The sequence below is a fragment of the Hylobates moloch genome, unplaced genomic scaffold (assembly GCF_009828535.3).
Source record: "Hylobates moloch isolate HMO894 unplaced genomic scaffold, HMol_V3 SCAFFOLD_19, whole genome shotgun sequence".
In the NCBI taxonomy this organism is placed as follows: Eukaryota; Metazoa; Chordata; class Mammalia; order Primates; family Hylobatidae; genus Hylobates; species Hylobates moloch.
In genome coordinates this window covers 39,397,028-39,411,625 of record NW_026652294.1, presented here as the reverse complement: position 1 = coordinate 39,411,625, position 14,598 = coordinate 39,397,028, and the positions used below count along the sequence as shown (strand labels likewise).

The 14,598-nt window shown below is 50.7% G+C and overlaps 1 protein-coding gene across 1 annotated transcript; it reads left to right on the top strand.

The window, feature by feature from the left end:
* The first annotated feature begins 1,296 nt into the window (after window positions 1-1,296).
* Window positions 1,297-8,466, top strand: RNF222 (ring finger protein 222). The gene is made up of 3 exons (XM_032139760.2): window positions 1,297-1,429; window positions 4,859-5,010; window positions 5,703-8,466. Exon 3 carries the CDS (start codon window positions 5,728-5,730, stop codon window positions 6,388-6,390), a length of 663 nt encoding a protein of 220 aa, XP_031995651.1. The 5' UTR covers window positions 1,297-1,429; window positions 4,859-5,010; window positions 5,703-5,727; the 3' UTR covers window positions 6,391-8,466.
* The last annotated feature ends 6,132 nt before the right edge of the window (window positions 8,467-14,598 follow it).

Sequence of the window (14,598 nt, the reverse complement as noted above, 5' to 3'; positions counted from 1 at the left end):
TACCAGCTTCAAGGTGTCCACTGAGCCAGGGCCATGATTGATCGGGCAGAATGGGGTCATCCTGTGTCATCCTACGGGGTCACACACATGCTGGGCTGTGCCTTGGACCCAGTAACTTACTTTTTTCAGAAGAAAACTGGTTTCTTGGGGACCTCCTGAGAGGACTGGGAGGAAATCCTCCAAAATGATTTCCAGTTCCCCGAACTTCATTCCTCCATTATTCTTGATGACTTTTTTCTTTTTCTTTGAGACAGTCTCACTTCGTCGCCCAGGCTGGAGTGCAGTGGTGCAATCTTGGCTCACTCACTGCAACCTCCGCCCTCTGGATTCAAGCAATTCTTGTGCCTCAGCCTCCTGAGTAGCTGAGACTACAGGCTCGCACCACCATGCCCAGCTAATTTTTGTATTTTTAGTAGCGACAGGGTTTCACCATGTTGGCAAGGCTGGTCTTGAACTCCTGGCCTCAAGCAGTGTGCCCACCTCAATCTCCCAAAGTGTTGGGATTACAGGCATGAGCCACCGCACCCAGCAGATGATTTTTTTCTAATCACAAAAGAAACATACATTCAGGGTGAAAATGCAAACATCACAGAAATATAAAACTTAGAAAGTCTCTCCAGAGATAACTGCTATTAACAGTCTGATGTGTTTTCTTCCAGATTTTCCTCTATGAATATGATCAGGTATTATTATCTTCATAAATAGAATTATATTACACAGCCTGTTCTGAAACTTGCTTCCATTTATCGTGATGTCGGGGACTTCTTTCCATATGTGTGTGCATTCGTGCTTCACTGGTCTTACTCCGCCTCATTCTTTATGCCAGTGGTGCTGGGTCTTTGGAGCTCTAAGCCCCTTTGGGTGTTCCATGAATGACAAATGCACACAGGCAGATCCCACAGATATATGACTCTGAGTGTCATAGACTTCCCGAGGCTGATCTACTACCGACCCTACTACTGTGGGGATGGGGGTGTGGGGGGAAGATGGGGATCACAGAAATGGGTCCAGGAGGGTGGGAAGGACAGTGTGGGTGACTTTCCTATTGATAGGGAGACCCATGCCTGGGGAGCCTCAGTCAAACGGGTCCTGGGTCACTGCCTCCACTGTGAGACCCTCTGACTCTCCTGAGCACCCACCCTGGGCTCCTCCTCAGGCTGGGGGTTCCTCTCTGGCATCCTCAGCAAGATCACCTGACTCCAGCAGCTGCCAACCCCCTGGGCAACGCCAAAGCCTCCTGGCCTCAAACGGGTTGGGTGACATTCACTTCCTCGCGCTGTCCTCCCGACCTGCTCTGTCATTAGGAATTGCCTCGGCGGCGGCGGTCACACTAAAAGCAACAGAAGGAGATCGTGCTGCTGCTCAGCACCGCAGAGTGGCTCAGATCTGCTGGAGGCCCCAGGAGGGAAGGTAGATGCTGCTCTCTCCGGTCCCAGCCAAAGTGAGTCTAGGGGCCCGGCTGGGCGTGGGGAAGGAGCTTGGCAATGTTGGAAGGTTGCCAACATTGGACGGATGCAGGAGAATGAGGGAGAGAGAAATTGAAAGAGAGAGAGAAGAGATACCTGTGGGTGAGCAACTAGTCACAGCTAAAGCTGTAGGACCTTGCACTGGGGCTCCAAGAGGGAATCCCAGGTGCCTGGAAGTGTCATTCTGTCCCACTGGCTCCTGTGCTGAGGTGGGGATGGGGGGTGTTTTCTCTGGGGTGGGGACACCTGCCCCCCTCAATCTGTCCTAGAGATGGGCTACTGCTTGGGGGAGGCTCAGTACTGGGGCTTCCCAAACTCAGCTCCCTTGGGCCAGCCATTGCCTTACCCCCGCCTCCCAGGTGGCCAGAAGGGCATCCTTGTTGAGGGTCACTCTGAGGAAGGAAGTTTGGGTAGTCACTTTTCTAACAGGGCTATTTCTTCTATTCCTTTGACCAAAGTCTGAAGACAAAGTCTTAAGCTCTGAGCCTCAGTTCCCTTATCTGTGAAATGAAGATAATCCCTACCCCCCAGCATTGTTGTCAGGATCAGATGAGGAAGGGATGCAAAATGCCAAGCACATAATTAGGATTCAATAAATGGTCGCTGTTGTAATTACTTATTATTAGCTCAATACTGGTCCCACTTCACCTAGGAATGCTTTCCAGCCCTCCTCTCCCCTCAATTTCCTAAGGCATCAATAGGGATGCTTTGGCACTTACTGCATTGTTCTTGAACTTGTTTGTGCTCAAACTAGAGTAGGTTCCTTGCATTTCTTCTGTTGCCCTCTCCCTCACCCCAGCACCCAAACAGAATCAGGCCATAAGAGGAACTCAAGGATGGAGAATGGAATGGGATTCAGAAAGTGAGACAGGCAAAGAGGGAGGGGTCAGGGAAAGACTGAGAAAGGGAGGCAAGAAGGTGGGGAAGGTGGTAGCATTGTCCAGGTGTTGACGGCGTGGCTCTCCGGAAGCACGGGAAGGGGAAGGATTGCCCAGAGAGGCCATCTTTGGAAGGGGGAAGGATTGCCCAGAGAGGCCATCGTTGGAAGGGAGGATTGCCCAGAGAGGCCATCGTTGGAAGGGAGGATTGCCCAGAGAGGCCATCGTTGGAAGGGAGGATTGCCCTGAGAGGCCATCGTTGGAAGGGAGAAGGATTGCCCAGAGAGGCCATCATTGGAAGGGGGAAGGATTGCCCAGAGAGGCCATTGTTGGAAGGGAGAAGGATTGCCTAGAGAGGCCATCGTTGGAAGGGGGAAGGATTGCCCAGAGAGGCCATCGCTGGGGCCTGGGATGTCTTCTGCACTCCCTGGGTCCTTTTTACTTTTCCTCTAATTCGGATGAAAAGTAGAGGCTCTCCTCCTTCCCTGCTCGTCTCAAGGAGGATGGTGCTTCCTAACTTGGCTAATACCTACTCACCCAATCTATCAGCTGATTCTAACAATGTTCTACCATCTACGGAATCTTCTCTGTCTCTGTTAACTCCCTCTCCGTCACCTTCACCGGTCACCTCAGGTGACTCACTTCCCTCTCTCTAGACATGGATCTGCTCATCTCTGAAACTAGGAGCTTCAACTAAGTGATCTCTAAAGTCCTTTTTCCCTCTAGTATTCCTTATTTGCTCCTCTTGTCAGCCTTGATCTCTACTTCTCAGTTATCCAAACAACTTAAACCATTGATCATCAATCCTCCTTTCAAAAAAAATATCTTTTTTGAGAAAACTTATAAATGTCCACTAGGCTCTAAAGTTTTACAAGAACTTCCTTGACCGCTACTTATCCCCAATATGTAAGCTCAGTACCTAGCACATAACAGGTGCTCAATAAATATGTGTTGAATAATTAGATGGATGGATGGATAGAAGGATGGAACTCTTGCCACCATACGCTTTGGGGAGTTATGAAATGCAGGGAAACATATTAATAGTTGACTGGCTTAAGAAAATCATGGCCATCCTGATTATAATGGCTGTTTGGTATAAACATTTGCAAATGTGTTATAACTACTAAGTAATATTGGAATAACCATTTAAATTATTATCCATCGCCCATCACTTATCTTATCCATTGTCATCTTGTTCAGTTATTCTAATTTGAGGTGAGCTGCCCTCTGTCAAGTGGGTGCAATTTTTTTAATCATCCACATACTTAGGAACATTTGGGGATGACAGGGAAGGAAAGGAAGGCAAATGCTGTGGCTGCCTCAAGAGCTGTGACAGGGGTCTCCAAGTCCCCTTTGGGAGAAGAGGGGACAGGACGTGGTCTGTCTTAATAATGACAACTGCCATTTACTGAGCACTTCCTCTGAGCCAGACTCTTCACTCACATTAGCTCACTTAATTCCCCCAACAACTCTCCGAGGAAGATGGTACCATTATTATCAATTTCATCTTACGGGCAGGAAACTGAGACTCAGAGAGGTTAAACAACGTGGCTAAGCTTATACAGACAGTAATGGGTAGATCAAAGATTTGAACCCCCATCCCCCATCCTGGGGTCCACATTGACCACTTCAAAGACCAAAGCTGGAAACTTCTGAAGAGGTCTGGGGGCCGCCTCCAGGATCCCAGATTCCTTATCCCACCTCCAAATATTTTTGCTCTTTGACTATGAGACATTTTCAACTCGGCAAAATAGATTTGGAGCCAAGCCAAGAGAGGGGGGGATTCTGAAAGGTTTGTGATCTTAACAGTTGTCCTTCCTACACATTGATTTTGTTCCCATTATGTCATCTCTCAGGTCTGGGGGCTGCCATGCAGCTCTACTTTATCAGTGTGTCCAGCGGGCTTTTGTCTCTGTCATGGATGGAAGAAAGCAGCAATAACAAGGAATCATGGTTCTTTTTAAAGAAGCTGTTCTAGATAAGTTTAGGTTACACAGTTGTGACACTGGGAACTTTTCAGTGAGGACACTTGGACCTCACCACACACCCCAGTGGATGTTTCCCTTCAAAGCCATCGACTTGGGAAGCCATGTACTTAATCAAACAAATCTGCTCTCAGATTCTGTTTAAAACCCATCTTGTGGCCACTGCGGTGGCTCGCATCTGTAATCCCAACACTTTGGGAGGCCAAGGCGGGCGGATCACCGGAGGTCAGGAGTTCAAGACCAGCCTGGCCAACATGGTAAAACCCTGTCTCTACTAAAATTACAAAAATTAGCCAGGGGTGGTGGCACGCACCTGTAATGCCAGCTATTTGGGAGGCTGGGACAGGAGAATCACTTGAACCCAGGAGGTGGAGGTTGCAGTGAGCTGAGGTCGCGCCACTGCACTCCTGCCTGGGCGACAGAGCAAAACTCCCTCTCAAAAAAAAAATCTTGTTACTTTACAGTGACTCCATAGATTTGATTTCAAACAATATCATGCCACTTGATCACTCATTTACTTTCCTATCAGACTTGGCTCCCAGTGACTTCTGGGCATTTCCAAAATATCAGACATATTCTCAAAGGATGAAATTCTGTCTCCATCACGGTTAATCAGATGCTTCTCTCACTGCCTCAGGCAGCCCCATAGGAAGAATTTGGAGAATGACTGAGCTGTGGCAGGTGAGGGAATGAACCTAAAGCTACCTGACGTGACTATGTGGAGGGCCAGCAGGCATTTGAATGTGTAAGTTCTAAGCTTTGTTTTTTTAAACAGTCATTGCTTTATATCCACACTTAGCACGGAGGAATGCAATCCAATGGCTGGAGGAAATCCAATGGACCCGCCAACCCCAGGTGAGGGCAGAGGTTGAGACTAGCACGGGCTTTTCTGGAAAATGGCCACTCTGGGTGCAGGCCCAAATTGGAGGCTGGACTGGGGCTGTGCATGCATTTTCTTAGCCACCTGCTTCCCCTGGTAACAGGGACTTCCTTTCTTCACTTCCATCACTGAAGGAGGAAGAGATGAGGCAGTGACCTCACCATGTGTGTACATGGTGATTGAGGTGAGACATCAGGAACTCCACACACCTCCTCCTGGGGTCCAGTGTGACTGGGTTCTCTGGTTCTCTGTCTCTCGATTCTCCCTTCCAGAAGCATCTGCTCCTCTCCTCCTAAGGGTCTTGGGCTCTAGGTTTGAGTCAGGTGGGCCATAGAGGAGGAGCAGCAGAAGAGCCAAGAGTAGGGGGAAGAGAGAGGAGGTGGAAGACAGGGAGAGGGGATAAGAGGCAGTGGAGGCGGAGGTGTAGGTGGGAGTTAGGACGGGGGAGGGAAAGAGGAAATGCCCCAATATTCACAACCCTTCCCGCCCACAGCTGAGCGTGCCATCTCTCAGCGGCCATGTCAGAAGGGGAGAGCAAGGACAGCTCGGGCAGCGAGTGCCCCGTGTGCTACGAGAAGTTCCGGGACCTGGAGGGCACCAGCCGGACGCTGAGCTGTGGCCATGTGTTCTGCCATGACTGCCTGGTCAAGTACCTGCTGTCCACCCGGGTGGATGGGCAGGTCCAGAGGACCCTGGTTTGCCCCATCTGCCGCTACGTCACGTTCCTCAGCAAGAAGAGCTCCCGCTGGCCCTCCATGCTGGACAAGAGCTCCCAGACGCTGGCTGTGCCCGTGGGCCTGCCCTCCGTGCTCCCACTGGACAGCCTGGGCCACACAAACCCCCTGGCCGCCTCCTCGTCCGCCTGGAGGCCACCTCTGGGCCAGGCCAGGCCACCAGGCAGCCCGGGCCAAAGCGCCCAGCTCTCCCTGGACCTGCTGCCCAGCCTGCCCCGGGAGTCGCAGGTCTTCGTCATCAGCCGCCACGGGATGCCCCTGGGGGAGCAGGACAGCGTGCTGCCCCGCCGCAGCCTGGCAGAGCTCTCGGAGGCCTCCCCGGCGCCCCGCTCCGCCCGCGCCTTCTGCTGCCGATCACGGGCCCTGCTGCTCATCACGCTCATCGCCGTGGTGGCCGTGGTGGCCGCCATCCTGCCCTGGGTGCTGCTGGTGAGGAAGCAGGCGTGAGCCGCACCGCAGGGAGGCCGCCGGGCTAGCCGTGGCCTGGGGTGGGACAGGAGGCCCCACGGCAGCCCTGGTGCCACCAAGCTCCGAGGGGCACGTGGGCAGGCAGAGGGGAGGACCTGGGCACAGAGAGGGCCTTGGGCTTCCCCGACCCCCGCAGGGGCTTCCGCTCGACAGAGAGGCTGGAGCTGACTATGCGCGCAGCGCATGTTCCCCACGTGCATCCTCAGCAGATGCGTTCCCCTTCCGCTAGGCTGGGAAGATGGGTGGTCACTGCCCTCCTGCAGGCTCACCAGCCCTGAGCGGCAGACCTTACCTGCCAGGTGACCTGCCCAAAGCCAGGTGGGCCCCTTCCCCGGGACAAGGAAACCCTGCCGGCAGACGTCCTGCTGGGCTGGCCATGGCAGGTTCCGCCAGGCCAGAATTCCCACCCAGGATTTATGGCTTGCCCTCGGGAACAGACAGAAGGGGGCGCCCAGAATCTCAGCACTCAACCTCGACCTCCACCACAGCACCCACCCCCTAACTCTCCCTGTCCCCAACCTGCCAGCTTAAAAGGGCTTCCCTGAAGAAGCTGATCTCAGAGGCTGCCCCAGAATTTCTGGGAGAATGAACAGAAACTGTTCTTCCTGGAAAGCTGAGGCCAGATCCAGAGACAGGGGTTTGTTGATAGAGGCCACCCCAGCAGAGTGCCCCACGAACGGAGCCAGAGGTCTCCCTGAGCCCTCCAGGCCCAAGGAGGGATCCAAACTTTGAGTCCTGGGTTCTCAAGGGTGGCGGGGAGTGGAGGGGAAGCCTGACAGGCGAGCCTTGAGTCAGCTGAGAACTATGTGGGCAAACGAACCCCTGGGGGCTACCGCCTCCCTCCCAGCTAGTCCTCCTCCTCATGACCCAGCCACTCATTTAGACGCCGCACCAGCTGGGCCAGTTTCCCAGGTGGATTGCCAGGCTGGGCTGGGTGAGGAAGGGTGGGGAGGAAAACAGCTGTGCTTGTCAGAGACGCCGCCATCTCAACCGAGGAATGCTGAGGCCCAGGTGCCGTCAGCTGCTCCTCGAGGTCTCTTTCCCTGGGGCCCCCACGTTGGACTGTGAAGAGCCTCAGGTTGGGTCTAGCCTGAGTCATTCGGGGATAGCTATTGGCTGTTTATTGAAGTCCGTAAGTCAACCAACACCTTTCAACGGAAAACAACAAAAACCTCCAGCAATTATCTCAAATAAGTGGTGATCTGCCCACAGCTGAGCCCCAACCTCCCTCAACCTATACCCCTCTGGGCAATTTGCTGTCTGTGGGGGAAGAAATAGCAGTCTACGTTTTATCTAGTTCCTAAATGCCTGCAGTGGTGGTCATTTGGGGACTGCTGGGGAATTGGGCCCCACTACAGGGGATATTTGGGACATAAAGAGGGCTGCTTTAAAAGCACTTGTGGGCTTCTCTGTGCTCATTTCAAGATTACAGAAGTGGCCGGGTGCGGTGGCTCACGCCTGTAATCCCAGCACTTTGGGAGGCCAAAGCGGGTGGATCACAATGTCAGGAGTTCGAGACCAGCCTGGCCAATATGGTGAAACCCGTCTCTACTAAAAATACAAAAATTAGCCAGGCGTGGTGGCACATGCCTGTAGTCCCAGTTACTCGGGAGAGGCAGAAGATTCACTCGAACCCGGGAGGCAGAGGTTGCAGTGAGCCGAGATCATGCCACCGCACTCCAGCCTGGGTGACAGAGGGAGACTCCATCTAAAAAAAAAAAAAAAAATTTACAGAAGAGCACAGGTGCTATTGGAGGGAAGGGATACAGATGGACTCCATGGGGAGAATATTCATTATAGGAATAAAAATAATGTTTAATTTGCAAAGACTCCAGTGAGTCTCTTTTAACCTCAGCCAGGCTGTTTTAAACAGTGTCATGAATTTCTGGGAACCTGGTTCTAGTCTTTTCAGATTCTGCCGTATTTGCCAAAAGTTTCTTTCAAAATACCCTCAGTGTTTTCATATGTTCATGGTGACCTGTAGCTGCAACTCCTTTTATTTTCAGAGAATGCCAAAAGCTATTTTAAAAATAAAGGTATATATTTTCTCAAAGATTCCAGAGACTTTGCAATTTATGTGGGAAGCTCCGAGCCTGGACTTGAAGGACAATTCACTTTAGATGAAAAAGTTTGACGCGGTGTCTCACTCCCATAATCTCAGCACTTTAGGAGGCCGAGGCAGGTGGATCACGAGGTCAGGAGTTCGAGACCAGCCTGGCCAGTATGGTGAAACCCCATCTCTACTGAAAATACAAAAAATTAGCCGGGTGTGGTGGCACACGCCTGTAATCCCAGCTACTCGGGAGGCTGAGGCAGGAGAATCGCTTGAACCTGGGAGGTGCTTGGACCTGGGAGAATCGCTTGAACCTGGGATGTTGCAGTGAGCCGAGATCATGTCACTGCACTCCAGCTGGGCGACACAGTGAGACTCCGTCTCAAAAAAAAAAAAAAAAAGAAAGGAAAAGAAAAAGTTTGAAATGCAAACACAAATGGCTCTTACACATCTATTCAACCACACTTGCAAAAGAAATTAAAATTAAAATTCTGCTGGCATGCCATTAAATTAAAATTAAAATTCTGCTGCCATGCCATTTTTCACCTATGAGCTTGTCAAAACCTGGAAGCCTCATAACCCACTCTGCTACTGAAGCTGAGGGAGGCAGGGGAATGGTTAGTGGGAATGCATATTATTAAAATCCCTATCAAGGGCAATGTGACATGATCTACCAAAATTTCTGCTTTGCTCCAGCAATTCCTGTTCTAGAAACATCCTACAGATATACTTGCATGTATGGGCAGCAGCATACATATGATGCTATATAATTGCAGCATTGTTTATAAAAACAAAGGATTGGAAAAACCCTACATGCTAATCAACAGGGTACTGGTTATCTATCTTAAGGTCCAGGGAATATCATGCAGCTGTAAAAGAAAAAAAAAAAAAGAACAAGAAAGGACTCAATGAACTTATATGGAATGTCTCCAAGGTACAATGGAAAATGAGGAAAAGCAAGGTATGGAACACTGGATACTGGATACTACAATTTGTATAGAAAGAGCAGGAAATGGGCCAGGCACAATGTCTCACGCCTGTAATCCCAGCACTTTGGGAGGCCGAGGCGGGCGGATCACCTGAGGTCAGGAGTTCGAGACCAGCCTGGCCAACATGGTGAAACTCTGTCTCTACTGAAAATACAAAAATTAGCCAGGCATGGTGGTACGTGCCTGTAATCCCAGCTAATAGGGAGGCTGAGGCAGGAGAATTGCTTGAACCCAGGAGGCGGAAGTAGCAGTGAGCTGAGATCGCACCATTGCACTCCAGCCTGAGCGACAGAGCGAGACTCTGTCTTAAAAAAAAGAAAAAGAAAGAAAGGGGGGGGAATAACAACTTACATTCCTATTTGCTTACTTATGCATCAAAAAAGTAGGAATGCAGGGCACGGTGGTTCACGCCCAGCACTTTGGGTGGCCAAGGTGGGAGGATTGCTTGAGGCCAGGAGTTCAAGACTAGCCTGGGCAACATAGTGAGACCCTAACTCTATTTAAAAAAAAAAAAATTGTAATTACTTGGGTGTGGTGGCGCACCTCTGTAGCCCCAGCTACTCAGGGGGTTGAGGTGGGAGGGTCCCTTGAGCCCAGGAGGCTGCAGTGGGCTATGATTGCACCAATGTACTCCAGCCTGAGCAACAGAGTAAGACCTTGATGACAGAAAGACAAGAAAGACAAGAAGGGCGGAAGGGAGGAAGGGAAGGAGGAAGGAAAGAAGGAAGGAAGGAAGGAAGGAAGGAAGGAAGGAAGGAAGGAAGGAAGGAAGGAAGGAAGGAGGGAAGATGTACAAAACACTAAAAATTCTGACTAGCCATGGAAAGGAATGAGAAAATGATGGAGTGGGAAGGGGAGTTTTCACTTTACCTTTTTTTTTTTTTTTTTTTTTTTTTTTTTGAGACAGAGTCTTGCTCTGTCACCCAGGCTGGAGTGCAGTGGTGCAATCTCGGCTCACTGCAATCTCCACCTTCAGGGTTCACGCCATTCTACTGCCTCAGCCTCCCGAGTGGCTGGGACTACAGGCGCCCGCCACCAGGCCCAGCTAATTTTTTGTATTTTTAGTAGAGACAGGATTTCACCATGTTAGCCAGGATGGTCTCGATCGCCTGACCTTTTGATCCGCCTTGACCTCCCAAAGTGCTGGGATTACAGGTGTGAGCCACTGCGCCCAGCCTCACTTTACCTTTTATACCTTTTGATGTTTGAACCAAGTAAATGTATCATTCAAAAACTGAATTGAAAAATTATTAGAAGCTAAAGATATCTTCAGTGTACACACCTGTTGCCAGGTAAGACTGCCCCAAGAACAGTCAAGAGCTGCCAAACCACCTGTCCTGTGGTTCGAGAGTGTCAGCTACTGGCTCAGTGGGGCTGGTTTGTCTGGTTGGAGGTGTGACATCTTATGCTAACAGGCGCCCAAGGAGTAAGGGTTAAAAGTTTAATGTTCTCAGCGTTCCTGAGGTCCTGAGCATTTCTCTGGCCCTGTCATTGAATGTGCTTATTTTGATTCCCCCTTCTCTTCTTTTCCTCTTTGTTTTCAAATAAAATCTTTTGTTTTAAGCAACCATCATGCAGTCAGGGCACTACAGGACAATACCATTACACAGACAGAGATAGATAGATAGATAGATGATAGATAGATAGATAGATAGATAGATAGATAGATAGATAGATAGATAGATAGATAGACAGACAGCAGACAGAGGGCCGGGCACGGTGGCTCACGCTTGTAATCCCAGCACTTTGGGAGGCCGAGGCGGGCGGATCACGAGGTCAGGAGATCGAGACCACGGTGAAACCCCGTCTCTACTAAAAATACAAAAAAATTAGCCGGGCGTGGTGGCGGGCGCCTGTAGTCCCAGCTACTCGGAGAGGCTGAGGCAGGAGAATGGCGTGAACCTGGGAGGCGGAGCTTGCAGTGAGCCGAGATCGCGCCACTGCACTCCAGCCTGGGAGACAGAGCCAGACTCCCTCTCCAAAAAAAAAAAAAGACAGATACATAGATAGTAGATAGATATATAGATAGATAGAGGGATGGATGCCTAGGGTTAAACTTATTTGCTCTTCTCTTCCTCCCCTTGTCCAGAGGCACCTCAACCCCTGCCACACACACACACACACACACACACACAGCCACTTCCCATCCTCATAATAACCTTTAACTGTAATACACACTTACACAGTCTGAGCCTACCAGTCAAGCTTAAGGATCCATAGCATTGCCAGCAGGGCCCTGATGAGGATTGCCAGGATCCTGGGCAGGCATATTAGAGACCTCTGTGCCCCTCAGAAACAGTTCCATAACCTCTCCCCTCACTGAACCCTGTGTGACTCACAAGACCACTCAGCTGCTATCTCCTTTTGACCTCCTTGTCAATATAAACAGTCCTTTTTGGGTCCAGGTGCAGTGGCTCATGCCTGTAATCCCAGCACTTCAGGAGGCTGAGGCAAGCGGATCACGAGGTCAGGAGTTTGAAACTAGCCTGGCCAACATGGTGAAACCCCATCTCTACTACAAATACAAAAATTAGCCAGGCGTGGCGGCGTGCACCTGTAATCCCAGCTACTCGGGAGGCAGAGGCAGGAGGATCGCTTGAACCCGGGAGGTAGAGGTCACAATGAGCCAAGATTGCGCCACTACACTTCAACCTGGGTGACAGAGCAAGACCCCATCACAAAAAAAAAAAAAAAGTCCTTTTTCAGGGACACACAATAAACAACTTTGCCTCACCCTTACAACTCCTCCTACCGGGATAAATTAACTCCACAGCTCATTCTCAGCACAAACCACTTGCAGTTCCCAATACGCAGTGGGGTGCAGGCCTAGGCCTTTGCTTATGAGCCTCACTCTGCCTGAAACACATTCCCCCCACCCCCAACCCCAACCCCCACTCCACCCCTTCTACCCGGAAAACTCCTACCTAGCTTTTCAGAAACAGTATAGTTCCAGGGTTACCTCTGAAGACGTGCCCACTTCCTTGCTCAAGGGAACTGCCGGCTCCTATGCCGCCCCCCCATCCCCCACAAAGCATCCATCGGTGACACTTGATTATGCTTATCTGGTCACATCTGTCTCCTCCTTAACAAAGTGCTCCTTCAGGGGAGGCTAGATCTTACAGATCTTGGTATCTCCAGTGCCTGACACAGAATTTAGTAAACAGTAAGAGCTGGAGAAATATTTGGAGAATGAGTGAATGAATGAACCTGACAGCTTGGTGTTTAGAAAAAAGTTGAGTCTAATCAACTCTGGGTGTGGAATCTAGCTATAATCCCTACTTTGCTATGTCTGAAGGCTTCAAAACGATCCTAAAGGGACCTTTTTCAAATCCAGGAAGAGGAATGTGGGCAGCAAGCGACAGAGAGGGCAGTCAGACTAGGCTGCAGGGTGAAGGCAAGGCACCCAACAGACACATGTTAAGACAAAGGGGGGCCAGGCACAGTGGCTCACGCCTGTAATCCCAGTACTTTGGGAGGCCGAGGTGGGCAGAACACGAGGTCCAGAGATCGAGACCATCCTGGCTAACACGGTGAAACCCCGTCTCTACTAAAAATACAAAAGGAAATTAGCCGGGCGTGGTGGCAGGAGCCTGTAGTCCCAGCTACTCGGGAGGCTGAGACAGGAGAATGGCATGAACCCGGGAGGCGGAGCTTGCAGTGAGCCAAGATTGCGCCACTGCACTCCAGCCTGGGTGACAGAGCGAGACTCCGTCTCAAAAAAAAAAAAAAAGAGAGAGAGAGAGAGAAAGGGATGGCCAGCCTTGGTGGCTCACACCTGTAATCCCAGCACTTTGGGAGGCCGAGGTGGGCAGATCACTTGAGGTCTGGAGTTCGAGACCATCCTGGCCAACGTGGTGAAACCCCATCTCTACCAAAAATAAAAAATTAGCCAGCCGGGAGTAATGGCTCATGCCTGTAATCTCAGCTACTCAGAAGGCTGAGGCAGGAGAATTGCTTGAACCCGGGAGGCAGAGGTTGCAGTGAGCCAATATTGTGCCGCTGTACTCCAGCCTGGGTGACAGAACGAGACTCTGCCTCAAAAAAAAAAAAAACAAAAAAACCAGATAGGGACGTTTCTAACTAGGCTACTGGCCATTTGCATCTGTATGGACAATTTGTACCCTGCAAATTTTCACACTGTATCAAGTGTTATGCTGTATGGATGGTGGGCTGAAGGTTTAATTTTTTTTTTTTTTTTTTTGAGACAGAGTCTTGCTCTGTCTCCCAGGCTGAAGTGCAGTGGCACGATCTCCGCTCACTGCAAGCTCCACCTCCCAGGTTCATGCGATTCTCCTGCCTCAGCCTCCCAAGTAGCTGGGATTACAGGTGCACACCACCACGCCCAGCTAATTTTTGTTTTCTTAGTAGAGTTGGGGTTTTGCCATGCTGGCCAGGCTGGTCTTAAACTTCTGGCCTTAACTTCTGACCTCAAGTCTGCCTGCCTCAGCCTCCCAAAGTGCTAGGATTACAGGCGTGAGCCACAACACCCGGCCTGAAAGTTTCATTTTGAGACTAGATATTGAACAGAGGGAGAAAGGAAGGAAGGCCTGGGAGGGTAGGGTGTCAGCAGAGGATGCGAGGGCTGAGGAAACAGAGAGGGCCTTGGTGGGAAGAGAAGAAGACGATGGGGACACCCGAACAGGAAGGGAGTTGGGAAACTAGTAAGGACAGTAGGAAGAAAGAGGAGTGACAATGTGAAGGCCAGAAAGGCAGGCAAGGTAGGAAGGCAGGCACCTTCGGCAGCTCCCTAGGACTTTCAGACCCAAATCACACTCAGCTCAGCCCTAGAGCCCCTGGGCTCCCCTCTGAATGCCTCTCTTCAGCAGCAAGGACCTGGTTCCTGGGAAACGCCAGTCACGCTGCTTCACACCTCCAAGCCTTCCTTCAAGCAATTCCCACTGCCTTGTGGAGCCAATGTTAACATTCTTCCAATTCCAGTCAATGCTGACCTCACCCCAGAAGTCTTCCCTGACCCCAGAGCTCCCTTCTGCTCCTGAATCACAGAGGCAGCAAGGGCAGCTGGCTCAGCCAGCACTTTTCCTGTGGTCTCGTGGCTGTTGATTTCCTTGTCTATCTCTCCTTGTAGACAGTAAACTTCCTGCAGGCACAAACTTTGACCTATTTTGCATCGCCAGTGTCTAGTTT